The 27,714-nt window shown below is 40.3% G+C and overlaps 2 protein-coding genes across 2 annotated transcripts in view; one reads left to right on the forward strand and one right to left on the reverse strand.

Annotated features, from left to right (window-relative positions):
* fkbp16 (FKBP prolyl isomerase 16) overlaps positions 1-16,469 on the forward strand; it is a 30,382-nt gene extending 13,913 nt beyond the window's left edge. The window contains exons 4-8 of the mRNA XM_080504961.1: positions 11,764-11,981; positions 13,897-14,078; positions 14,310-14,387; positions 15,773-15,910; positions 16,100-16,469. Of these exons, the coding sequence (XP_080361087.1) occupies positions 11,764-11,981; positions 13,897-14,078; positions 14,310-14,387; positions 15,773-15,910; positions 16,100-16,186 (703 nt within the window). The 3' untranslated portion in view covers positions 16,187-16,469. The remainder of the gene's footprint in view (positions 1-11,763; positions 11,982-13,896; positions 14,079-14,309; positions 14,388-15,772; positions 15,911-16,099) is intronic.
* Positions 16,470-16,891: 422 nt separating this feature from the next.
* On the reverse strand, positions 16,892-27,400 carry rasef2 (RAS and EF-hand domain containing 2; the record flags this gene model as incomplete). Its single annotated transcript, XM_080505228.1, has 17 exons — positions 16,892-16,994; positions 17,083-17,159; positions 17,252-17,365; positions 17,451-17,565; positions 17,877-17,958; positions 18,047-18,191; positions 19,340-19,441; positions 19,544-19,733; positions 19,832-19,905; positions 20,061-20,142; positions 21,187-21,255; positions 21,360-21,475; positions 21,550-21,627; positions 22,551-22,646; positions 22,839-22,929; positions 24,982-25,134; positions 27,087-27,400. The coding sequence occupies 17 exons, from the start codon at positions 27,398-27,400 to the stop codon at positions 16,892-16,894; spliced, it is 2,001 nt and encodes a 666-aa protein (XP_080361354.1).
* Positions 27,401-27,714: the final 314 nt, after the last annotated feature.

Genomic DNA, 27,714 nt, shown 5'->3' on the forward strand with positions numbered 1-27,714 from the left:
ATCAGCACGTATAAGGTCTGTGCAGTGAAAGAAGTGGTTTGTCATTGCTTCATATTAAGTCCTCAGAGAATCAGCTGAAACTCAACCTCAGCCTTTATAGTTGTTCATACTGATTGATTATGAACTTAGAGTCAGTCTGAGGACAAGACATCTTCTGCAGATAACAAACAGCATGGCTGATTTACTGGATAATAACCCCTTGTGGTGGATGTCTTTGTAAGACAGATTGCTGTCTTCCACCCAAACACACAGTGAAAGCTTTATTCAAAAATAATTCATCTGGATGCTGTCACACATTAGAGCCAAGAGGCCAGAGATTTCACATTGTTGCATGATGTGGGAACCGAATGTTGTCCTCCTCACCTGTGAGTCAGATGAAAGGTGTTTGTGTTTAATTCTTTGAACTTCTCTTTGTCAGCCTTTCATTCATATATCACACAGAGATGAAGCTCCAAATCCACACATGTTAAAATCACTACACCAGCTCTGAGAGAATCAATTGAATTTGGAATATAAACCAAGCTAGCGATCATGATTTTGACTATGTATAATGTGAGGATTTATTTTTGCATTTATTTAATTCCAATCCTGTAGATTGGGCATGCTAACTTATTATTACAACCATGATTGGATGATTCATAACCTCTACAAATTGCAAAAACTATCAGAAAGTAGAGATCTTGAGCTTTGCGCTCAAAGTCATCACAGTAATACCAAGATTCACTGGCATATCATACATGTGTAACATGAGCTTCTTAGGCCTGTCAAAAACACATTCATATTGGACAACTGCAGATATTGAAAACGATTTTTGAAAAAGTGAGAGCAAGCCCTCATTTATTGGACATTTTTGACAGTTTTTTTTAACAGGGTTAAGCAGTATGTTAATGCAAAGGTCATTTATTCAGGTAAATGGATCAACTTCATTCCTACTTAAAGGTTGAAGGTCAATGTTTTGTCCTCAACAGTTGTATTTCTACTTTAATGTTGAGTCTCTCAGATCTGCATCCTTTCCAGAGAACAGTCTGCTGCTGCATCCTGAGTCTATAACAACAATGAGACAACGTAAACGAATGGTGGGAAGGCTAAACATTTAGTGGGTTTGTAATCAGGCCATTGTCTGAGGAAATGGTGGTGATTACACTTTTACTGTTGCTTCTGTCCATCTGTGGACTTTTCCTTCGTTGATTTTTCACATTTTAATTTTTGTGTCTCACTCCTTCCCTTTTGTGACTGGAGTGTTTGAATGACATTTAAACACCAGAATCTGTGAAGTTATTGGTAACAACACTTTTTGGAATCTGTTTAAACCTCATCAATACAAACTTGTGACTTGTTTCCTGTTTTTTCACAACCGGTAAATATAGATATAGATGTTTCTGTTCAACTTGACTGCCTTTCATTCAGGTGATTTAGGGGAACCAAATGCAGGATCTTTTTTATTCTGTCGTATGTCTCGACAGCTTCCCATTGGCTTTCAGTAGACCTGAATCAATTTGAATTAGATGTACCTCACCTATCCTTCTTCTGAGTCAAACATTGGCAAAACAATGCAGCCCCACAGCATTCCTAATATTCATTGATTGCCAGTCTCATTGCTTAGTTACCACTAGCACTACCACTTTATCTGTGTAAATTGTACTTTTAAGTGTGAATATGATTAGATTTTCATGGGAAAATAATCATAAAAGTAAGTACACAAGTGAATATTTATATTTTGCTTCTTCCACCCCGGCTCATACATAAAGAACAGTGCTGCTGCCAATCTGATACGCAAGAAAATCAAAACAAGGTCACGACCCCGTATGCAGCTGGATGGTGTGGGAAATGAAACTGCTGAATTTGAGAGACTTCGAACCTTAAACTCAGTCAGCTGGTATTCAGTCCAACAGTAGCGTGACTCATCAAGCTCTGCAGAAATCTTGATAAGAAGCCACGATTTACGGTCAAGTGTATTAACGGGGACAGCAGTCCCTGCAGCACTCTGACTTCCCTGATTTACAACATTGACCAAGTTACTGAAAATAAGTATTTGTCTAAAATTACATCTTTAAAAAGCAGAGGAGTAATTCAAGAGCTCAAGTTCAAGTATTTCCTTTGAACGGGGAATACGATTTTCAGCAGTGATGTAAAAGTCAGGCATAATACATGTGCTCTTGAAAGCAACTGAGTAGTAAATGAAAGAGAAGAAGCAGCGACAAAGATAAAGCTGAGGTGAACTACCGATACACAGACAGCAGCAAACAAGTCTCCTGAAAGTAAGCTGATGTTTGTTTGAGGCTGTCAACACACCTGTGACACTGGGGGTCGGCCGAAGAGAGCCAATGGTGAAGCTAACAACTTCCTATATGCTCTTCCTATCATTGTGAAGCAGAATTTAAGCATTGGACTGTTCAAACAATCATATGGAATGTGAGATGGCTTTAGGCTATCATGAGACAGAATACTTTTACCCTCCTGATGATGTGTTGTTGTAATAAAACTCCTGCACAGAGAGAGAGAGAGACAGTATCCCTTTAACTGTTTTTATCTATAATAAAAGAAACAAGCTCATTCAAACGTCAGTAATTGTAACTGTGTAATTCATTTCATTATATGAATCGGTTACTTGTGTGTTTTGTCCAAAAGTAGAGGGAAACAGTAACACATTATTTTATAGCATGTTTTGTCACCCACTGCGCACTTAGAACCAGACAGTCAGGCTGTTGTCCAGTTCATAAAATAACAGGGAAGCAAGCAAATAAATACCCAAGGCGATGCAAGGTTTTTTTGTTTTTTTTAATGAACTTAATATGTTTGTTTAGCCTCAAGAATGAAATCTTTGCCTTTTGAAACCTCACTTTGGTTTAGTGAAAAAAGAGCTTTTTATTTACTGTCGTACAGAAAAAAAAATTATGTTTGTTACTTTCTATTTCCATGTCTGAAATTTACTCTGGGCGCCTGCATTCAGCCTTCCCCATAGCAGAGACGGACTGTGTGTGCTGTACCTTCTCTACTTAGAGCTGCTTTAATAAAGTTGTGTAACCAAATGATCCTCTCGAGTCTCTCTCAAACGGCTGGACAAGCACACGTCCCTATTAAAAATCTGCTGTATGCCCTGCTGGTAGTGATGGGATACAATTTAACAGGTCTTAGGAAATGTGCTGTAGATTATATGGGACATTTTTGAGGAGCTCAATAGCAAGGATGTAGGTAGAAGATGTTGTTAATCCCTGCAAGCAGAGTTTCATTGGCTCGTTGCTGGAGGAGAAAATAAACAGGAGAGGGAAGCAGCTGAAAGGCCTTCCTCTGTCAGGGTAGGTTCTTGATCTTCGACTGTAACAGGAGACTGTTTCGCTGCAAATTAACTAGTATAGCAGCAGGCGAGGGAAAAACATCTGTGACGTCTCACCAATGGCGGGATTATTGCTAAGCTCCTTTACACGGCTGTATTGATGCTGTGTGTCCGTCCAGGAGTCAAAACAGACACGGCTCTGAATGACAGCAGCAGCAGACCTATAAAAAGAAACAAACAAAAAAAAAACCCCAACAACTATAAACAACCTCATAAATCCTCTGATTCTCCATTATCATACAAGCTGCACACCACATTTATTACGGTATATTAGTGCACTCAGGTTGTAACCATAGAAACCAGGATGAGGTACATTGCTGGCCTTTCCATCATTTATGGAGCGCATGACGTCAAAGCGGCCACTGTTTTCCCTCTGAGGGAGTTTTTCCTTTCATTCAGAGTGGCGAGGGGTCCGCATGACAGATAACAGCATGAGTCAGCGACACTATCATACAGCTTAATGAAGAAGTTTGAAACCACAACACTGAAATCAAAGTAATCTATAATGAATTCCTGCTGCGCTCACAATACAATGAAGAAAAGCTTGTCCTTTATCACATAGCTCATGTAAACACACACAAAACACCTGAATTCCCCTGCCTTAATCTGATTTTCTCCCAGTCGCATTACTAGGAATACAACTACGCCACAGAAACGTCACATAATAAAACACTGCTGGCTGAGAAACAAAGACTGCCCTGGTTAGTGTGGATTAATGGAGATTAGACATTTGTAGAATACCTGTTGCAGGGATTATTGTGAACTGTAGGTTACAGTTCATTTGAATCCTTTTATGACTAAGACACCTGCATTTATTTCTGTTTCGTGATTTATGAACTGTCAAAAAAAATCTTCTTCTTCCAAAACAATTTCAATATTCAGCATTGCTCCATGTTCATTCTCCGTGTTACAAAAGTGTGGCACACTAGTAAATCCCATCTGTGATTACTCATTCTTTCATTCCAGTACAATGTCCTGCAGCCATCAAACTTTAAATTCCTGTAACTCCTTGCAAATAGTATTCTTATTTTGATGTCAAGCACTTTATTAGTGCGTACACATTTGATTCATCTACTGTTAAACTTTACTTGTATATACTGAACTTATTTGAAATATCTGTTTTATTCTAATATATAAATATTTGTACTCTGTGTAGAGCAACACTACTTAGAAAATTGCCTCAGGACTAATAACACATTTCTATTCAATTCTGTTTTATATACTGTAGTAATTGAGGGGGTGATCTCAAGTTCTTTGTGTTTTTGAAAATTCTAAAGATCATGGACATTGATGGGATTACGGTTAAGAAGTATAGGCGTAACCTGTCAGTGGCAGCAGGATGTTATAGATATTATAATACTTTAAGGACAAAAGCAGTATTATCCAATACAAAAAGAGGCTTGAGACTATTTCCGTCAGTGACTGTAGCTATTTTGTGACATCTACCAATTATGCCACTTCTACAAATACATTAGTAAAGGTTAAAAGAAAAACACCTGGATCTACAATACAAGTAAGTCCTGACTAGATTCATGAACCTGGTTCCATCCAGCTTCTTTTACAAGTATCTCATTTAGGGTCACTGTGAGCTTGGAGCCAATCCCAGCTGATAAAGGCAGGTACAATCTGGACCAGTCGCCAGTTCAGGTCACAGAGAAAGAGCCAGACTTTTGCACATTGACATCTCCAGTCAATATATGGACTCAATGTCACCTGATCATGACCTGAATTTAACATAACAAATAGTACTGACACTAAACCAGTCGGGCATCTGAACCTGTCTCTGTGCCTTAGTGCTGCCAGAGCTGCAACCACAGCAAATGTCTCATATCTTTAACTCAACCCACTATCGATCTCTTCAGTCCCTCGGCTCTGTCCTGCTTCTGCACATGGCAGAAAACCTCTGTGTGCCTTTTCTCACTGCTCTGGTTTAGGTCAGATCAGGACTGCAAGTTTATTCAACCCAGAAAAAACAAAAAGCTTTCTTGCAAAGTGGATCAGTTGATCTTCGAAAGACAATGTTCAAAATAAAGTTAGCATTAAAGCGAAATTCAGAAATAGCTCAAACTATTATGAGGGAGATTCTTCATATTTCTTTGAAGCAGAATGAGTGACAGTAGTCGTTGGTTGCTTCTGAGAAACACATCCTGATTGTTGGCCTTGTGCTGGCTCGGCATGTTTTGAGTGAGTCACACCTGAATGAACGAATGACAGGAGAAAAGAGCAAGGCATCAGAGATGTAATTTGTGAAATAGTTTGTGCATGTTTCATACTGTCTGCAGAAGCTTCTTTTGCAAAATGTAATTCACACAGATCTAAATTTAAATCCTCTCAATTTCATCCTATCATTATCTGAATATTATTTCTCAGTTATACCCAGTAATTTCCACTCCTGAGACAGCAAGGAAAAAAAAAAACCCAAACAATATGCAGTTCTTTTGAAGAAGTTTTCAAAAAGAGTGGAGCCAATAAAAAAAACAAAACAAAAAAAACTCTTCCTTCAAAGAAAAGCTATTTTCATAACAAATAATTATCGCCATTGCCATGGACTATGGTGAAATCTGCTACATGCAACATTAACTCTGAACTAACTGAACAACAATCAGCTGTACCCACCAATGTGAGAGTTTCTACTAATGTACAGGCTTGTGATCACATTCAAACTTGAGCAGCGACCGAGAGGAGCAGACCGCCAGGCTCACTCTGCGGCTGCTGACCGTGGATAAAGTTGCAGGTAAAGTTCAGGTTTCACGAAGATCTTGGGAAGGATCTCAACACACTGACCAGCCTCAGCTTCCTGTTCACCCTAATAAGACCCCGGGGGCTCATTGGCTGAGCTCAGCAGCACACTGGTGTGATGCTAATCACCAGTGACCCACATGACACCGTAAACCTTATGGATTTGTCAGCACACCGCGCTCTCAGATTACACTCCACAGCTCACTGGCCACGTCTATTCTTGTTTAATGCTCATGGTGGCAACAGTAGATGTTCAACTCTCAGCTATTCTCATTATTCTTCAGCTTTGTGAATACAGGTAGCTCTGCGCCTGCATCAAGCAATAAAAAAATTACTGATTTCTCACATCAACATTCTTTATTTTGTGAGTAAAAACACTGTTCCATTCATTCAACTCAACAATTTATTTATTTTTGTTAGCCAGTTCTAGGCTATGGTCTGAAGTCTGAAGTTAAGGGATTAATATTTTCATGGTGTCCAGACACAGAAAGCCTTCCAACTACCAACCTGCTTTATCCAACTTATTGTAGCATACACCACCACAGACAACCAACTACATTTACACCTATTGTCAATTAAAACCATTATTTAAGACTATGTTTGTACTGTGACCTCAAGCCAGAAGAGTAGGCCAAACAGACTCAGGGAGAACATGCAAACTCCACACAGAAAAAGCCTCCAAGCTTGGAATCAAACCAGCCAAACTGTCAGAAAAAAACTTAACTGTTTGGGGGTTTTAAGTTTGCACATGGAGCAATTCCATGCATGCACATGTACAAAACAAAAAAACTTCCCAGAAAAATGCCTCATTGAATTACAGAATCAAACAGAGGATATTGTCAGTGAGACAAGAGTGCCACATAGACTGTGGGACCTTGAATATTCATAACAACGCTGCATGTATCTTTGCTCGGTGATGCCACTTAGTGTTTATCTTCTGTGTTGCTTGATATTGTGAGCTGACAACTAGTGTAGAAATGTTCATCTGAGGGCCATAACAGCCTGCACAGTAAGTACTTGTGATGTGTTAATATTTTAATGTGGTACACATTTCTCAATATAAATATTTCAAGGCTTCATACTTCACCACAATTTGGAGCAAAACTTTGTACCTTTTATCTCAATATAAGTGCGATATTAGGCAGTTAATCCATAAATCAAGATTTCAAGCCAAAACCATGTGATCACTTCATAAAATCTGACTAATGACTAATATTAGTGCCAGATAACTAACCACAGCATAGAAATTCCACTTCGCTGACCCGTGGAGGACATTTTTTGTGATGTTTCTCAGAGTAAAGTGTCTGCATATGCCTCATCCATCACGGTACACAAAGTAAATAAAGCCTTGATTACAAAGTGAGCTTAGCATTTTTTAATTAAGGTGCAAACATGAAAATGTCACAGAAACCCCTTTGTTGTACTCTGTGAGATGAGAACCATCTACAAACCCTGAAATTCCTGTTCAGCCGCATCCTGGCAAATAAACTATACGAAGTAACCTGGACGTATTTTTACTGCGGTTAAATAGTTGTTCAAACAATAATGCAGGTCTCGCCTTGGGCTGAGAGGTGAGTTCACTGGAGTCAGGTCAGGTAAGAGTGTTCAGCACAGTCTGTGTGTTTCTATCATATGTTACACACTGTCGCAATATTGGCTGGATTATGGTGCGAGAGTTCCAGATAAGACTCAAGGGAGGCATGCAAGGACAGGACAACACATCGCTGCAGTGTGTGTGTGTGTGTGTGTGTGTGTGTGTGTGTGTGTGTGTGTGTGTGTGTGTGTGTGTGTGTGTGTGTGTGTGTGTGTGTGCGTGCGTGCGTGCGTGCGTGCGTGCGTGCGTGCGTGTGTGTCGGCTGCACATGTTGAGCAGTGAATCGTTTAGAGATGGTGTCATGTGCTCAGTGCTTGATGGCAGCTCCATCACATGGACTCAGTAGAGTCAAGAGACAAGCACTGATTCAACTCATTTACTGAAGTTGAATTAGTACGGCACTGACGTGTGAAGTACTGTGGTACTGTCTGTTTGTTCACAACACACCATTCAACTTTAAGCCAAAAATCTTCTTAGTAAAAAAAAAAAGATTAACTAAAATATATAAATTTGACCTGATTAAATACAGAAGATAGTTGTTTTTTTCAATGAATTTTCACTATGAATTAAATTTTTTTAGTTTTGAAACAGAAATTAGAAGTGTTGGCATTAAGCATTCATTGATGTAATTTGATCAGTATCTGTGACTGTAACTGACTCTCCCAATGACTCTTACAGTAACAAGATCATGACTGTCGTTAGGTCTGGATGAAGTTTTTGCAAATGATCAGCTCGTCCCGGGGGAATCTTTGAATGACGACCTTAAAGCTGAGGGGGCTCTGCAGAAGTTGAAACAAATTACAAGCCAGTTTTAAGACTATAGGGGCAAAATCTGCAAAATCTATTCTGCGTCCAAAAAGATCTACAATGACTAATTATTTGTACTTTGTTTCCACTTCTGTACACAAGCGACGAGCAATATGTGCTCCATGAATGCATTTGTGCACGTCTTGCACAATTCTGCTTTCTGAACCTTGTCAACATGCATTGGTGTGTAAAAATCAGTTTCAGTTAATGAACAGCAACCTGGAAAAAATTGTTCAAAACAGACTGGCATCTTAAGACTTGCATGGACTTCTTCGCGGTTCAGAATGATAACATCTGAATGCGACTTCCTCTGACTGTGAGTGCAGATATGGGGTTCAGGTTTCAGAGGCCTCGCCCGGGCGAGCTGCTTTCGCACTGCTGCATGTCCCATGATCCCGGGGCGAGGTCTCCAGAGAGGAGAGGTGAAAGGGTAATTTGATCCCACCTGCTGACGCAGCTCTGTCGTAACTGGGGATACGACTAATTCTGTTAGACAAACAAAAATTGTGTCAGTGACACAACCAGTTTGAATAAATCATGACCTGACACAACTCCCAGTACTATCGCTTTGCAGCAAACAGTGACTGGGTGGGGGTCTGCAGGAAACTGCACTTCCTTTTGTCTGCCTTGCTTTCAGCACTTTGTTTAGTTGAGCTCATTAAACGAACAGGATCCTTTTAACAGTTGATGCACTTTGCCTTTATCCTAATAAGGATTTTTCTTGTATTCAAAAATACATCTTGTTTTTTTTTTTTTAGGCCACTAAATCATCAGCTACATTAAAATGTCCTTTTTTATCTGGCTGTTTTTAGATTACTTCCCCCTCTCACCTCTGGAGTCAGAGCCTCCACAGAGAAACTGATAATGGACCACTGTGAGCCGCATGCTCACTGCAGCCTGATGACTGAAAAGCAAATTAACTTTCCCTCTGAGTGAATCTTGAGAATGCTGAAGTCATCGATGGCTCACGGCTTCATAGCAGTATCAAATTTTTGTCTGCTTTCAAGAACCAGAACCTCTTGCATGTCTCTTAGATTTGTTGCTTTCAACCCACATGTGCTGGATGTGAAATTCAATTTATGCAGACAGCAGCTGCAACAGCATGAACACACACACACACACACACACACACACACACACACACACACACACACACACACACACACACACACACACACACACACACACACACACACACACACACACACGCATCATTATAATACACCGAAGTGTTTACATTGGTTTCTTGCTGTGAATTTCTGTCAAAATTTGATTATTTATAGATTATTCATACTCATTTGTTGTCACTTGAATCGTCGTGAGCAGAGATCTAATACTTCAAATGGATGCAGACACTACACTGCATGGCACTCATCACTTCAAGGAAATTCCCTTCCTTTATAGTTGCTGATAAAAACCCGGCAGGTACATCAATAAGGTCACCGACAGAGTACGGACGTGAGACAATTACTGCCTGAGAGTGGTGATGTGGTGTCCTGAGCAGAGCCGTGGAGTGTGATTGATAGGATCAGGTTTGTCTGTATCAAAGCATAGTCTTCCTTTTAGGGTCATAACACTATTGGTCACATCTCTGTTGTTATTTGTTGACTCAATAATGATGCATTCATACTCCTGGAAATTGGGGGAGTTGCCACATGGGAAGGTCCGATTTCCCAGTTTACAGCATTCACATGTCAATAACAATAGCATGCAACTGGGGCGCCTGCTGAATTTTTATTGAAACTTTATTGCTGCTGCCAGAGTCTAGAAATGGGACAAGCAAGCTCGTCATTACATACAATACATGAATGACGTGTAGGCTGAAATCAAATTCAGGTGGTCCAATTTCTTTTTCACATGATATTTATGTATATTTTCAGTACTTTATGTACTATACTGCTATAAATTGCCAGACTGTTTCCCTAAAGCGGCAAGAGTAAGTGTAATGATTTATGTCTATAAGAACAAACCAAAACAAGAAGAGATAATGCCTGCTGCTTGTATTTGTATTTGTGTGGAGAAGCTACATTTCCAATCTTTAATCAGAGGCACCGCTTGCTGAGTGACATCAGCGAGCTCTCTGACACTCTTTCTCACTGGAAATATTAGACTTTTCTCACCTCACAGTGACTTATGAGCACAATAATAAAATCATTCAAGAATTACTGCAAGGTGGGATTTTTGTTTTCAAATACTATGATGTGCATTAACTAAGGCCAAAACCATTTATGTGTGTGGGTATTGTTATTGTTCATTTAAACATTTGTTTCTGAGATGTTTTCCCAGAGTCATGATGGCAACCAACATAGAATAATAAGGTATTATATTACAAGTATAAACAGATGTATGATAACACAACAAAGATAACAAACAGACGTAAAGTATTATGTATTAGGTGTAATGGAGAGCCGTGGCCAAGAGTGTTGAGGAACAACATGTGTTTTGCGAAAACGTATTTTAAAAAGTTTTAGCCTCACAGCTCATTCCACACTTCTGAGGCACTAAGAAAAAGACAGGTGTGATGAGCCTTGTTACGTTCTTAAGGGTCATAGCCTCTGCACAACAATAGTAAATATGCCAAATATGCCAAGAGCTTTGTGTCTCGCTTTCAATTTACTTGAAATTGTAAGTGAAATTTAAGTGTCTGCTTTTCTTCCATATAGTCAGATGTGTACATGTTGATATTCACATTTTTAGGGGAACTTTGTTTGATCTATCAAGACTTCGAGAGACTGAAGCACGACATGAACCTAGACTCAATCACCCAGTGATATTTTCTAGATGATTTGTCTATATAGACAAGGCCAAGAACAGCAAAAATAATACATTGTGTGGTGAAAGTTGCTTTTGACCGTATATATCTACAACATCAAAATAAATAAACAAAGAAATCATTGCCACTTTTGAAGATGGGGCTGTATAAATGTATGTCATCTGCACATAAATGATAGAAATGCATTTTCGTGATGCTATTTTCTTTTGCAAGTGTGTGCGTGTGCGTGTGCGTGTGCGCTTTCATCTGCATACAAATACATCTATGGTGGAGTTGATGAATAAATAAATAGTACATATATCAGCATGTCTCTTCGGTTGATGTAATTGTAATAGTTTAACATCTCTTTGTTATATGCAGAGTTATTCTTTTTCCAAGTGACATGTAAATGGTGAATGAATGAATAGTTTTTTAAAATTATTATTTGAAATATGATCGATTCTGCTAAAAAAAAATGTGAATATGTGCAATGTTGAAAGGCTCATTGTTAATGCGTTTTCCTGTTTGTGTGTGCAGAGATCCAGACATCCCTTCCTGGGCTCCTTTACTCTACCAGCTGCAGCTGCTGCACGTCAGAGAGAAACCAGACCCATTAAGTCTGCCAATCGCAGACCGCATTCGCATTGGAAATCAGAAACGAGAGCGAGGAAACTTTCATTTCCAGAGGGAGGAATACTGTATGGCCACCAGAGCTTATTGTACGGCTCTGGATGTGCTAACCACATGCAGAAAAGGTAATATGGCATCAAAACCTAAACGTATTCATGAAAACCACGTCCCAGCTTGTGTCTGCACCATGGGGGAGCTATATTAGTTGATAGAAATGGAAATGTGTGACAGATTTGCAACAGTGCAAAGATGCACATGCAGAAGAGACATAACGCAGTAGGGGGCATGGAGACCTCAGACAGCACATATTCATATCCGCCCCAGTCCAGGATGACATAACACTCCAGTGCTCTCCTCCATTCTGCCTCCTCACTAATCATGCCGCCGCGATGCAGTGACACATGTAACCGAGCCAAGTGCCTCGCTAAATGTTTTGGCTTAATTCTTTTGCATAATCAACGCTAATCAACTTTCTTATTATTTCCATCATCTTAATCACTTTAATCATTGACGAGGCATTGTGGACCCGAGGGGGAAACGCAACTGAACAAGTCAGTGAAGAGAGAAACATGAACTGCTTCTCAATGTATCAATGATGCTGGACCAGAGAGTGAACTCACTGTGGCACTGAAGAGAGGAGTTTATGAGGGCATCCACATCATGCAATTAGTGGATGAGGGATAAGGATAATAATGCATGAGAGGCACCAACATCTTTACTCCTACTGGGTCATTTGGGGGTCCATCAGACTTAGTTTGCGGATATGATTAGTGACATGCAGATGATAAAACACTATAAACAATCAACCAGTGATTATGTGTAATTTTGCATACGCTCGTAGAAATATCTATAACTAAGAAACTTGATCAAAATGATCATAGTTTGGGGAAAGTCCCTTCTTTTGACATTGACCGATCCTATTTCTAAGGATCCAGAGGTGCAGCCACATTACGGTGCTCCAGGGAGCTGATGGGGTTCAAGGGTCTAGCTCAGGGGCCTACCGTGGTGACACGTCAGCTGTGGGATTTTAACCCGCGAACTACTAATCAAAAGTCCTGTTCTGTAACCTCAAGGCCACCAGTGCCCCCAAACCAATGGATGTGGCTGCTCTGTAAGGCGCTCTGTCCATCCAATGGGAGCAGTTTGGGTTGCTAAGATTTTTAGCTCATTTTTTTTCCCCAGTCTCCTATGATTCTGTTCTGTCCAACTTTGTTTTGAGCTCCTGTGAACAGATGTTTCCACCTTTGCATACATTCATAATAATCATTCATTCAGTTTTGTGAAGCTAATTTTATTAGTAGTGATGTTGATGGAGCTAAAAGAAGAAAGTTTGACTGCAGTACCAATTGACTGGTGCTTCAGGCAGCTTGAGGATGCCACAAGCAAAACTCCAAATGAATGCAAAAGTTGCCCTCCAGCTTCCACGTGTAAACTATAAAACACCAACTCAGCTCTGTGTTTATAGCTTCTTCTTTGGCCTCAAACAACAAATTAGCACTTCAAAGAGTCCATGTTGGAACCACATCTGAAGACTGAGAGACTGAACTTAATCATAAAATCTGGTTCTGTACATCGGTGTGGCACTTCCACATAGATACCTTCCCTAAGCTGCTAGCTCCTATTAACCATTATCTTCAGGGTCAATAGTGAAATTCTCTTATGCTTACAAGTCCTGGTTTCTCTGGCCACTATTTGATTCAGCTTTAACTCTAATGGTGACATAGTGCAGAATCACAGCAATACAATATCCAGCTGGAATTAAAAAAAAAAAGAAAAGAAGCAGAACATGAAACAGCATTGTAATGACACCCAAAGGGAATTTCTCCATGAAACTCCATTTTTCTCTGTAATTTGTAAGAATAACAAAGATGAGTCATCACAGGTTTTGTCAGCCCTTCCTAACATTTTTCTTTCTTTAATGTTAGAGTCACCGGTGGAAAAATAAAGCAAAACAAGCAAAAAAAATACAAGTCTGGTAATCATGAAGTCTGCGGCAGCAGGACAATGTTTGACAAACCATGCATCTCTGTCTGTGTGCAGATGGTAGCGGTGGTGCTGTGGAGGCAGAGGAGGAAGAGGTGCGGGACTACCGAGTGAAGTGTTTGAACAACCTGGCTACTGCTCAGCTCAAACTGGAGCAGTTTGACGAGGCGCTGCACACCAGCCGGGACGTTCTGAGCCTCGAGCCAAACAACGTCAAGGCCCTGTTCAGGATGGGAAAGGTGGGAGTCCATGCTGTCGTGTTATTACTGAGAGACAACGTGGAGCATATCATCTGATCTCCATCACACCGCAGATGATTACTGTGAGCGGAGTTCCTGGAAGGAAAATGGAACATGTGTAATGTGGGATGAGATGTAACAACAGATACATTATTGCTATCTCCTCTGGCTAATTTTGATTAATGGGTCCCCCATCTTTGCTCACGCTGAGGGTTTTCCTATCCCTTCCAGCTCCTCTCAGACAGGAGTGAATACACAGAGGCCATGGAGGTGCTAAAAAAGGCCTTGAAACTGGAGCCAGCTACCAAGGTGAGATCATGTGGGTGAGCAACTCGCTCCCCTCCATATGCTCCCTCCAAATCTGCCTGTGAATCCTACACACTCACGCATGCAAGCATGGTTAACATCAACAGAGCTGCTGAGAGATCCACTAAACACAAATAAACTGTGTCACTTGAAAAGTTAACTTTCCAGTGTTGAGCTATCATTCTGAAAGGAAATCAGCTGTTTCAGTGAAAGTAACCTTTATTGCATTTCTGTCTAGGAACATGTAGATCTTATTTAACTTCAGTAATTTATTAGTTATTAAACAATATTCACCATTCTGATACATCTTGCCTTCAGAGTATCAAAACCACCAACTGTTTACTGTCAAGCTACTTTATTTACTGTGACTGTTTTTCAATCAATGCTTTAATCCCATTTAAATATAACATTGGTAGATAAATAGAAGTCTTCAGTTTTGACAAAAACAGGACATACATTGTTAGTCTTATCAAAGGTACAAGTTCAAAAGAGAACTTCTTCTCATTTAAGCCTGAATAGAATATGTTAAACTCCTTCAGTACAAGGCGTGTACCTTCTTGTTTGTGTGGTTTTTCAAATTGGCCAAACCCTGCACAAAGGCTCTGGCAAAACACACGTCTGTCTGTCTACAGATGTGACCACGCAGCTCAAAGTCTGTCTGGCAAACTCTGAAAAATTAAAAATAACACACACAAGTCAAATAATGTCACTCTGAGGCCACGTTCTCTAAAAGTAGCAAAGTTAGAATGAAAATAGGCTTTAGTCATACTTTCTGCATTGAAATAGACACTGCACTCTGTAATTAAGATAACCTACTCACGTCACAACAAATAAAAAATAATAAATATCCTGCTTCCTGGGATCTGATGCAGGTCGCATTTGAACAGTTGAGGACAAACATTTCAATCAGCTGTTTACAGAGTGCAGCCAGTGACTCATCGACATGACCCAAAGGGCACGCTGCCACTGTCACAAATAAGTCTGGTCTGGCCAAGAAGGAATGAAAATATCTGCTGCTTCGGTAATTACACCCTTGTCTCACTGCAGGATAAAATACTCTGGGGAGAACCGATTTAGCTGCTCTCTGAGAAAATTATTGTCCTGAAGTTGTCCTTGATCTGAGAGGAAAACATATACTTTTGTAGTAAGAAGTAAGAAATAAAAGTATGGATTGATTCTTTTTTTGCCGTCTTTAAGGATAAATCTAATTATCCAATACTGTCCGTGTGTCCAGTCAGCTGGTATCAAAGAAAATATTGATTTTGTTTTAGCTCTCTACTCCCACCTGCTGGACGTTTTAGTTTTTTTTAGAATTGCAGCTTCACTTTTTCTCCTCTTGTCGAACGAGTTTCTTTGATTCAGTTTTCATTCCCTTTCCTTTCATTCAGGCCATTCACGCAGAGTTATCTAAACTTGTGAGGAGGCAGTCAGGAGGTAGAGAGCCTCAGGAGTGGAAAGCCAAACCGGCTGAGATGCTCGGAGACAACATCACACCTTTCCTGATTCCATCCAAGAACAAGCCATCAGTAAGGAGTTTTTTTTTTTCTCTCTCTTCTTTATCAAGCTTCTAAAGAAACAGGCAAGCCAAGAGAGTTGCAATTATAACAATCAACTAAAAAATATATATATAATTTCTGTGCTATTTAAAGAATGGGGGGTTCCAGTGTGTTTCACCAACAATCAAAGTTAATGAGGCTCTCTGCTATTTTCTTTAGGGAATTTCCTGGAAGTTCATCCTGGGAGCTCTGGTGGTGGCTCTGGGCAGCTTAGTGACGTCAGTGATTCTCACGGCAAGAAACTAAAAAAAAAAAAAAAACCTCCTCAAGAAGCATCCATAAATCATCAAGTGCAGGAGCAGAGTTTTGGTCTCCATTAATTTTTGTCTGAGTTTATATCAGTTTCATATGGTATAAAAATCTCCCTGGAACATGAACACCAACAATTTCTGATGATTGATAACACAGAATGTCATCTTTCCAGTTAAATCGGGTTAATTTGGAAAAAGGCTTATATTCCCTGAGGTTTTGAAAGAAAAAGTTTCTATTTGACATTTTTTTTAGAATGTCTGTTAAACAGTCACAGCTCAAATTGTGAAATGTTTCTTATATAGATAATTTAAAGGCACAATTCAGTTGATGTATACGAGCACAGCTCCAATATGTTGACGGAATTAACATTGATGTTGAAATTAATAAACAGAGGAAAGTATCTTGCTTGTCTACTCATGTTCCATTACTTCTTTTACACAAAACATATACAGTTAATTAAAAATACGCATGTTTATTTATATATTACATTACATGTGCAATTTTCCATCTAAAAAAAAAACTTTTCTCTATCAAACAATCAGACAAACATTTAAAAGATTTTTACTTAAAACTTTGAAGATTAAATATATGAAAATATGTAAAAAATAAAATCTTTCAGTAGAAAGTGTTTTTTGTCATAATAAAATAAAAATGGCAGCACAGATCCTTCATTGCTCTTTGTGTACAAATCTCAGTAGTTTACAGTCCACAGCACTTGGTTGCAGTCTTCTTCGGGTTGGTTGGATTCAGTCTGACCTGAGAGTCGGAGTCCTGTCTCAGCATGACGCTTTTCTTCACTTCTCTGGAGTCAAATTAAAGAACAAAGTACTTTAATGTAGTATAGCTTGGAAAAGTAGAACAGCACTCTCTTTCTCTCTCTCCCCAAGTACCTCGCCAGATGAAGCACAGCCTCGACAACATTGGTTCCCTCTTTGGCACTGGTCTCACAGAACAGAGCGCCGTAGGCCTGAAAGCAAAAGCAGCCAGTTCACTTCGACACACCAGAGCCGGGCACCTGTACAAATACTCGTCTCTGCCGAGACGCAAAAGCTAAGCCACCTTGGCCAGCTTTTCGCCTTGCAAACTGCTCACGCAGCGTCCCTCTGGAAGCTCCTCCCGGAGGTCCACCTTGTTTCCAATAACACACATGGGGATTTTCTCCTCGGCTGAATCCTTTACAGAAACAGAGGCTGCTGTTAAATACGTTGACATTATTTTGTGGTGGTGGTGCTCTGTTGATCTGCATCACTGCAGGTACCTGAATCTGATCCACCCACGCTCTGACGTTAAGAAAGCTACTTTCTGATCCAACATCGTACAGCAGCAGGACTCCATGAGCTTTACGGAAATAGGACCGGGCGATACTACGGAACCTTAGGGGAAAATACAGGCATGTATAATGTAGTTTTAATGGAGAGTGGTGGTGTTTAAAGTGTGGGACGGGCAGATAAATTCATAAATTGTGAATATAATAAGCTTTAGTGTAAAACCGCACATGTAATTGAAAAAAAATAACTGTTGAAGACTATACATAAACACAAGATATACAGGATAATTAAAAAAGAAAAAAAAAAACTGTAGGAAGTTCAACCAAAACTCTTACTGTGGTGCAAGTCCAGCAAGTCATCATCATTTTAACATGATAGTTTCACGTTTCTGCTTTTTTAGCAGCATTCAATCATACCTCTCCTGCCCGGCGGTGTCCCATATCTGCAGGTTGGTCTTCTCTCCGTCCACGAGCATCTTCTTAAGTTGGAAATCCACCCCTGAACACATATAGACATTTCCAGATTAAAAAAAAAAATAAAGTGTCAAATTTGCATGAAAAAGTTGTTCATTTGGCATATGCCCCACCCAGCGTGGTGGGAATATCTCCTCTGAACTCGTTGAGCGTCAATCTCAGCAGGAAGCTGGACTTCCCAGCCCCGGCGTCTCCAGCGAGGATCAGGCGATACATCTGTGGGTCTTCCTCGGCTTCCTCCATGTCTGCTTCTACTGGCTGCAATCGAGAAATACCAAGACATTTTGACCAGAAGATTGAGATGAAAGCCGCTAATCGGGCAGAAGAGAGTGGACATGGTTAAAACGAGGATGGTATGTACAGTACAGTGGTAATAAATCAGTGCTCTGAGTGAGTTTGATCGAACACAACTTTTAACTAATCCACTGCTTGAAACTTGTATTATAGAATGAAGTCTGAAAATACAAATTGTCATGTTCCAAAAACACGACAGAGCTAACTTAATAGCTTCACTGTTAAGTTATTTGAGTTTAATATGCATAAAATGTACAACATAACTCTGTAAATGGACTTCACTTGGACCCCAAGGCACTTTACAGCATTCATCACATTCACACACCAATTGTCACTCCAATGGGAGCAGTTTGGGGTTCAGTGTCTTGCCCAAAGACACTTCGGCATGTCGACAGGTGGAGATGGGAATCAAACCTGCAACCTTCCAATTAGAAGACGACTGCTCTACCAACTTCCAAGCCATGCATCCCCACCCATACGATCCACTTTAGCAACACGTTCATCACTTGTTGCCATAAAGAAACATTAAAACAGTGTTTATGTCAGCTTCGGCTCGACTGTCTTGCACATGAAAGTTAAGGTCCTTGAAGTTACCTCAAGTTTAGTGTGAAAACCTAAAAGGGGGCGTTTCATTAGTTCAAGCCTGTAACTCTGAAAACAGCTCAGATTTTTGAGCCCTGGGTTAATTGGAAGCAGCACAAGACAAATACGGGATAAAAGTGGCCCAACTGCAGATGGGTATCAACGATATCATCCAAATTCCTTTCAAAACTGAAAGACATGCTGGTCGGTTGTCGATTATAAAACTCAGGAGAAAATTTGTGAGTGCGGATTATTTTCTGTTTTGCCTTGTGATGGGCCAACGGACTGTGAAGGGTGCAACCTGAATTTTGTAATAATAATAATAACCTTTATCGCTATATCAGCCTTCTCCACAAAGTGCATCTCCAAGTGCTTTTCTAACACATTTTAAAAGTGTTAAGCGGCTCAGATATTTAAAACAAAAACTAATTAATGAAGATTTATTTTGAAAGCCATCGATAAACATAAAGTTAACAGAAATTTCTTTTAGCTCCAGGAGGAAATAATATAGAATAAAAGAGAGGGTTCACCTTTGTGGAGAAGGCAGACAGACGTCTGCGTAGGGATGAGGCGATGGAGCTGTTCCTACTTGGAGTCACCGGGACCGCAGCCTCAGATTTCACCTCTGATATCTGTAACAGATGGAAAAAGAAAAAAAAAACATTTTGATTCCATTTAAAAGGAGCTTTTTGGAAAAATTCTGAGTTCCAGGAGGTTTTTTTTCTTTCCCTGACCTCCACATCAGACGGAACACACGAGTAGCTGCGATGCACCGTTTCCACTGAGCTTCTGCTGTCATCGCTGTCATAATCACTGCCTGAGCTCTCAGCCGTGTCCATCGGCAGGGAGACCCCGCTGTCCAGGTACTTATCGGCCCAGGTGGCCACGCGAGAGAAGGTCGCTCCCTTTCGATCATCCTCAAAGCTGTAGCCAGCACGCACAAACACACACACTTCAACTTTGACAATTTAATTCCCAGAGATCGATCTGCAGAGTCACAGATATGAAATATATATATATACCCGTTATGGATGAGTGTGCTCTGTCGGAGGGGTTTCATTCTTCGGGCTGGGATTTCGTTTCGGGGAGACAGCTGCTGAGGGGATTAGAATTACCAAAGAGGAAACTTTTTTTAAATGCTTGAACTGGAGCAAGAGAGTCGAATGTCAACTTCGACCCGAAAAAAAGAAACAAAAAAAAAACAAAAAATTGTAAATATGAGGAAACGCACAAGTAAACAAGGAAACTTACCCTGCGTTTCGCTGCAACCGTTTCAGTAGCCAGTGCGGAGCGCAAGCCATCATTACTGTCATACAGTTTCTTATTCATTTCTCTATTGAGGCGCAAGAGAGAGTCAGACACATCAGTTATTAAGATCACAAAGTCATAGCCGCTTGATGCCATTCATCATAGTGATTTAAAGGGTAATTATAGTTTTCCTGTAGATATTAGTAGATGAAATATGAAGTTTTAATGTTTAAAAGTTTGCATTTGTCATTAAAAGTCTGGTTTCCACTGCTCCAATCCTCGACAGTCCTCCAAGTTCAGGAGTATAAGAGTGGGTGAATGTTGTTTGTGGATGACCAGAGGGATTCACCCGACTTGTGGATTTGTAAAACCAAGAGTAGGGTTGCAATAGCAAAACTTGAATTCAATTGTAGATTAAAAAAAAAAACAATTCAGCAAAAAGTGAATAAAAGGTTTCAAAATATATAAAGAAAGAAAGAAAAAAGATCAGTATTTGGCAATTCTCTGCATTTTTCTTCCTTCCCAGTCGACTTGCACACGGTTTTTGGAGGAATACTGTAGGGAGGTTGTTCCAAACATCTCAAACCGAATCACAAACTTTCTGCGGATGTACATTTGAGTAAATCTTTCTCAGACAGACTCTTCCCTGTTGAGATAAACTCTCTGTGGGGGCCACACTCCCTCTCTCTCTCTCTCTCTCTCTCTCTCTCTCTCACAGGATCCACTGTTCTGCTCCAGGCTAAAGATAGCTCCCAGTGAAACTGGATGCATGTTTGAGCTTTGTGTGCTCTGCTGCAGAATAAACGTGAAGCCGGCCAGATGCCTTCCTGATTGCATTGGTTGATCATTTCTATGCCATTATATGCCAAAACCATGCACACATGAGCAGAGATGCTTGTAAATGCTTGTTAATTTGTTGCATCGCCAATAGAGGACAAGTTATACAACTTATCAGAAGTTATTTCTAATTGCTCACAAACAAAATGTTGCTTACATTCATGTTTGACTGGAACAGACCGATTTCTCAAACTCTGAAGATTCAAAACCAACATCTTCTCATTCTCGACATTCAAAATTTCGAAAAACAAAAACAGAGTCTCTCCAACAGACAACGATAACCTGAACTCACTGAAGGGTGCGAATCTGACTGGAGTAGGATTGAAATTCCACAACCATCCTCTTCAAATCTTCAGCTTCCCTGTGAAAAATACACACAAAACACACACAATGTGTTGGATGTTGCATGGCACTGTATTTGTGTGTTCATCAGACTTTAGATGCAGTGAACTCAAAGACATTCACCGATCATGCTGAGCCTTCTGGTCTGTGTACATGTTCTTCAGCTTGTCCAGCTCCGACTGCAGGATGGAGATGTTTGTCTGCGCTTGCAGCAGCGAACTGTGCAGCTGCTCGTTTTCCTGCGAGGAGGCCGATTCAGACAGAAATTCTACTAAACAAACCTGAAATTCACTGAATATCCAAAATGACTAACCTGTGAGAGATCACGGATTTCTTTGTTCAGTCTCATCACTTCATCCTTTGAAGTGTTTCGTTCCAGATCCTTTTGATTCTGAGCAAAAACAGACAAAAAAAAAAAAAAAAAAACAACTAACTCATACGAGTTTCATTTCTATCATAACAAAAGCTGCGTTTCACAAAATCTTTCAGTCCTCGCCATGGTCAGACCTGCTTAAACCAGTTCATTTCAATACCACCTACTATTGAAACTCGACTTTTGGATCATAAAAGCAACTTCTGAGCAGCAGTCCATAATAATATGTTTCAAAATTAAAAAAGAGAAATCCCTTAAATTATCCATTACAGAAGCCGTGGGATATTCTACTGCTTAAGAAATTGCATTACCTCATTAGAAACCTGTTTTAAATAGCAGTGATGTAAACTCCCCACTGATTAATCAGCCTCGATGATGTAATATGTCACCATCTACAGGACAAGCACAGCAATGGCATCATATAGAAGACTGTCTGTAGAAAACCTTTGCTACTATACAACTTGGTTGTACAAGTGGTGCCTCCCTTTTACATTTTTGAGGGAGTGTATGCGTGCGTTTAATGTTACAGGAAGTGGTGCACAATTTTGATAATTTCATATCAATAGAGGGTCTTTTCTTTATTCATTCACTTTATAATATATAGTTTAATTATTATATTTGAAAACTACATTAGAATATTTTCAATATGTGTATATCCAATTTTCTATATTGAACAAAGTATATAAAACCATAAGAAGTCTTTGATGATGCATTTTGTTTCACTGACAAGTTTCAGCTCCTTGGAAGGTCCATTTTGAAATGCAGTTTGTAAAGATGATGAATGTAGGAAGTGTTTTAAAGTGAGAAACTTGAAAACAGCCACACCGACAGTAGCCTCGGTGGTGTTTTTTTTAAATATATATATACAGTGGCTTTCTTTTCTTTTTCATGCAGCCTCCCTTCTGAGAGAACAAAGTAGAAGCGGTTCTCTGAAACCTTACCTTCAAGTGTCTGTCCAGTGCAGCGTGCAGGTCTGCAACCTCGTTCTCATGCTTCCTCTGCATGGAGGCCAGAATTCCTTCCATTTTCTTACGCTCCTACAAACATGAAACCAAAGCAGTTTGAGCTGCGGCCCGGCTCGGGCTTTGAAGAGGGGCTTTCATCTGGGTTTACAGAGACCCTTTGTGAAAAGTAGTGCAACCTGCTGCTGCACCACAAACACGCAGGTATGAAATAGAAAAGAATGTGTAAAAAAACCCAAATCTAAAATCTGCCAGTGTCTCACTCACCTGGTCTTTCGCCCTCTCCTCTGTCGTATGGAGTTGTTGCTGCATATCGTCCTCCAGTTCTGCCAGCTGACCGTTGTTCATCTCCTCGATTCTGAACAAGGAAACATGAATACGTTTTCACTGGCAGCCGAATCAAACCAGACTTTCCGACAGCTGCCTATAAGATGAAATACAGCGAGAACGAGTAATCAGAACCTACTTTCTGTAAGTCAAATCCACCCGACTGACTCGACTTCAAACGTGCAGCAGTTGTGACGGGTCCACTTTCATCAAACAACACATGAACCAATCAGAGATGAGGGAGAGGCGGCCCTCGGAAAGAAGACTCCACAGGTGTGCTAAGCTTTCGCAGTGACATTTAATAACTAGACTCCAACCACAGTTAATTCAATTTAGTATAATGCACGTCTTGCATGTAAATTCAATCTATTGTAAACGATCGTGGAAAACAGAGGAACAATACATGGGAAAACAGCGTTTACGTACGGGCTGAAGTGGAGGGGGACTGCAAGCACATTTCCTTCTTCCTTGACAAAAAGGAATGTCACCTTTCTCATGCCACGCACTCGGTGAAGCACAAAAAGAGCTCAGACACACAATCTCTTCCCATGTGTGACACGGAAATTGAATAGCTGATTCATGGTACTGTGTGCAGACTCACTTCACACATTTGCAAAGGAAATTGCCTAAAAGACTTTAGTTCAAATGTCCTCGAACCTTTCCAAATGCTGCCAACTAAAACAATAGCTACAGAGTTTCTTAGTAAAGTAAAGTCTACTGAAGGAATAAATTTAGGATCATTCATTTGGAAGCAAAGATGTCAGAAAATCACACATCGTTGTCAAAAAATATGTGAAGTGAAATAATATTGAAGGGAAATTACTTTCTTATAGAACCCTCTTACTCAATTTTCTGAGCAGTTGGCACACTGTCTGAAAATTAAGTACATTTTTAAAACTCTTTAGACTATAAATAGTCATCAAAGGACTTTTGTCACGAAAGCTTTGTCAGAAAGTCGAATATATAGAAAGTTTGAATTTAAATCACAAAACCTGACAAAAATAGCCTCTTAAGCAAACTGCAGACCTGCATTTACAGATCTAAAAAGAAACGCCACATACTAAGACACAACAAATGAATGACTGGAAAAACAAGACTAACAGGGGTGATGGCAATGTCGTGCTTTTTAATTTGCAACTGTTTCGTTATTCTTGCTCCTTTTTCTGTATGTTTATGTAAAGAAAGTAGGAAAACAAATCGACAGGTCTGCTTAACAAAGAGCAAAGCTCCCATATGAGAGGACACAAGAGGTGTGGTTCACTGTGCAGACATGACGCACAAACACAGTCCACATAACACCATCAGTGAGAAGCCCAACCAGCAGCATCATCTGGGCAAACCACACATGGCTTACCGACTGGCTCAAGGGAACTACAACTGAGCTCTTTGGGCACAATCACTAACAGATACCAGAAGAAAAGCAGCAGAATTTATCAAAAAAATAGTGTGGGAATAGAATTGTGGTACACGCAGGCTCGAGGGATTAAAAGAAGTCTCATAATATTACGGTACATGAAAAATGACAAGACACTTCAAGAAACAAAAGTAAAAGCTTAGGGGAGAGACCCTCACTATCCTGACTTAAAAATCAATGGAATAGTGAGTAGATCATATATATATATATATACACACACACACAAGTCTCTGACAGCATGAATAATTTATATTATATAAAGTGATTCATAAGAAAGCAAGAGTGGATGAACATTTTCAGTGTTACATATTGGGCACTTTAGGATTTTACCTGAGCGCTAACAAAAAAGGCTAAACTTAAATTATTCAGGAAACATCAAAAGCAGACGGGAGGTTGAATGACACTTCTATTGATTCCAGACTTATCAATAACATCATACTTTAGTTTTTGCATTTCAGTCCAGGGGGCACATACAGACTTAAATTCAAGTGGGTCAAACAATAACAAAATAATCTTAAAGTAATGGAGACTCACACATTTCTCTTTGTTTTAATCTCAAACATTATGCCTCTATATTAATTTGGCTTATTTCTCTCTTTCTCGCTGTAAAGAGTTTTTTCATCTACCCCAATCCAATAAAGAAGAGACGCCCGTAATGTCTGTTCTCACCGCTTCAAACTAGTCTCCAGCTGTTCACACGTTCGTCTGTTTTCCAGGCTTTGAGTGATGAGCGACTGAACCATTTCTTCATACGACTCCAGCACAGCCACGTTTCCAGAGGAATTAATAGCCTGGTGAAGATCAGAGAGCTGCTCCCTGACACTGCACAAGAGAAAAATAAAGTAATTGTTACAAACTGGAATGGAAAGGTTTGAGGCGTGAGGAAAGTGGCCCAGTGAAGAGGAATATGCAATTCAGAAAATGGTGCTGGTAAAAGGTGTTAAGCCGTAAAATTAATAAAACATTAAATGCAGAGACATTATAATCCAGAGTGAAAGAAACAATGGTTCACTGGTGATGGAAAGGCTGTGGTAGCTCCCAAAAAAAACACACACTTGCTACAATCATATGCAGAAGCATCAAGCAGATGGGCGTGGGCAGTAAAAGACCACACCAGGTACCACTCCTGTCAGCCAAGACGATCACTTCACACAGCTACAACAAAATTCAGACAAACATCGTCTAATCTGACGAGTCCTGATTTCTACCAACGGTGTGAAGGATTATGTTCCTCGCATACGTTGGACTTCTTCACATGAGCATCATTTAAACGCCTCAGCCTTTATGGTGAGTGGCCATGCCCATTATATCATATTATTGTACCGATCAGCTGATCGCTGCTGAGAGAAGGACAACCTGCCATGTCAAAGGTCAAACCTGACGATCGGTTTACAACCATCAACAGATCTCGATCCATTAGAGAACCTTTGGGATATGGTTTCATCGTGTGGACAACAGCAAGTTGCTGCTTGAATATGCTGTTATAGTAGGATATCTTCAGTGAAACAAGCATGGACACTTGTCAGACAGATACATTGAACACATGGACTGAATGATGCACAGAATGTTGTTGTGCATTGTGCCAACGATGCGATTTATGAGAAATATTAACACGGGAGATGCTTTCAAATGTTTCACAATTCATGCCATTGCTAAATAGTTAAAGTGGTTAATTGCTCAGCTTTTAATCAATTGCAGCATTCTTAATACGTAAATTCCTGTTGTTTTGAATCTGCAGAGCATGAATACAATCTTATCTGTCATATTAATCTAAATATTTTAGGTTTGATCCCCATGGAGCATGTTGAGCTGTCCTTGAGCAAGACACTGAACCTCAAATTGCTCTCAATGCATGGATTTGAGCGCCTTGTATGACAGCCATCACCATTGGTGTGAATGGATGAATGTCATTAACAACATAAAGTGCTTTGGGGGCTGCTGCAGCAGCAGAGGAAAAGCATTGTACAAGTGAAATCCATTTACCATTTAGACATACAATGAGACATTGTGAAGTAGTAAGTGGCAGTTTGAGTCTTTGTGATCGCCACTTTAGTTAATCATTAATAATTTTCCATTCACAACACAACAACAAGTCTTCCTTCACTTTGTAGTTTTGTTCTCCAAAAGCAAATACAGTTTTTATTCCCAATATTCAATCTGGTGCAGTGTGGGATATCTGCCCTGCAATTAATCATTGTGTGTAAAAACTTGGTTTGAGGGTCTATTCTTTTAGACGAAGACAAAAGAAGATGTGTTGGCATGCGAATGTTAGAACAAAACTGTAAACTGAGCTGTAAAAATATGGGAGGGGGAGGGATGGAGCAGACAAATAAGTACAAGAAAAAGAAGGAAAAGGGGGAAGGAGATGGAAAAGTTAAAGGACACCGATTTAAAAGAACTGGCAAAGAGGTACAAGACAAAGAAAAGGGAAAATGACCCGAATAATGAAAAGGAGGAGGAAGCAAAAGGATGGAAAAAAAGATGCTGAAAGCTGAATTTTTCTACATAAACATGCTCTTACTTCCTTGTTGAAACCTCAGAGACAAAGCCCCAGTGTTAGCATTGGGTTTAGTTGTGATTTCCTGAAGCATCTTCTCGTTATAGAGACGGACGGTGGTGGAATTACTGGACGTCAAGTGGAATCGTGCGCGCAAACTGCGTGCGCACAAAGCGCGCACAAGAGACGCACTGAGAATAAATACTAAATAAAGCCTTGTTTTCGTCTATACGTTGAATAAAGTTGCAGCATTTTTGCCGGGCTGGCTTGAGTTTACCTTTCAGAAAGGAGAGACTGCGCGTCGACCCTGCCCACAAACTCTTCCCCGGGATCGCTGCTGGGGGTCCGGGCAGCCGCGGCCCCGAGAGCCACCAGATCCAGCGTGCCGGAAACCTCCCTAAACATGGATGAGAACTTCTCGAAGTCGATATATCCGTCTTCTTTGGTGTCAAACCTGTCAAACAGAGCCTGGGTGTCGGTGTCAGGGACGCCGAGCTCCGCGCAGACAGCCGTGAAGTCCTCGTACTCGATCCGGCCGGACCTGTTCACGTCGCAGGCGGAGAAGAGTCTCCGGAGGCGGCGTGGCTCCATGCTCCAACAAACACAGCCTGAAGGGGGAATTTAACACAAAATCCAGGCAATTATGGAGTGACTGAGGTCGCGGAGGGGGATTGGTCCGGGTGTTTCTGACCTGCAGGTGGGCGGACTCGAGCCGAATCAAAGGAGCCAATGTGCAGCTTCCTACCTGCAGAGTGTCATGAATAAACCTGGCGAAAAGTTGCATGATGTCGAAGTACAACAGACACCCAGAGCCTCTGTTTACCTTTAGGGTGTGCGGTCTGGTCTCTGGGAGAGTTTTATCAAATGCACTCCTGTTTGTTCCTCTGAGTTTTCAGAGCATACTC

Source organism: Blennius ocellaris (genome assembly GCF_963422515.1).
Source record: "Blennius ocellaris genome assembly, chromosome: 11".
Lineage (NCBI taxonomy): Eukaryota > Metazoa > Chordata > Actinopteri > Blenniiformes > Blenniidae > Blennius > Blennius ocellaris.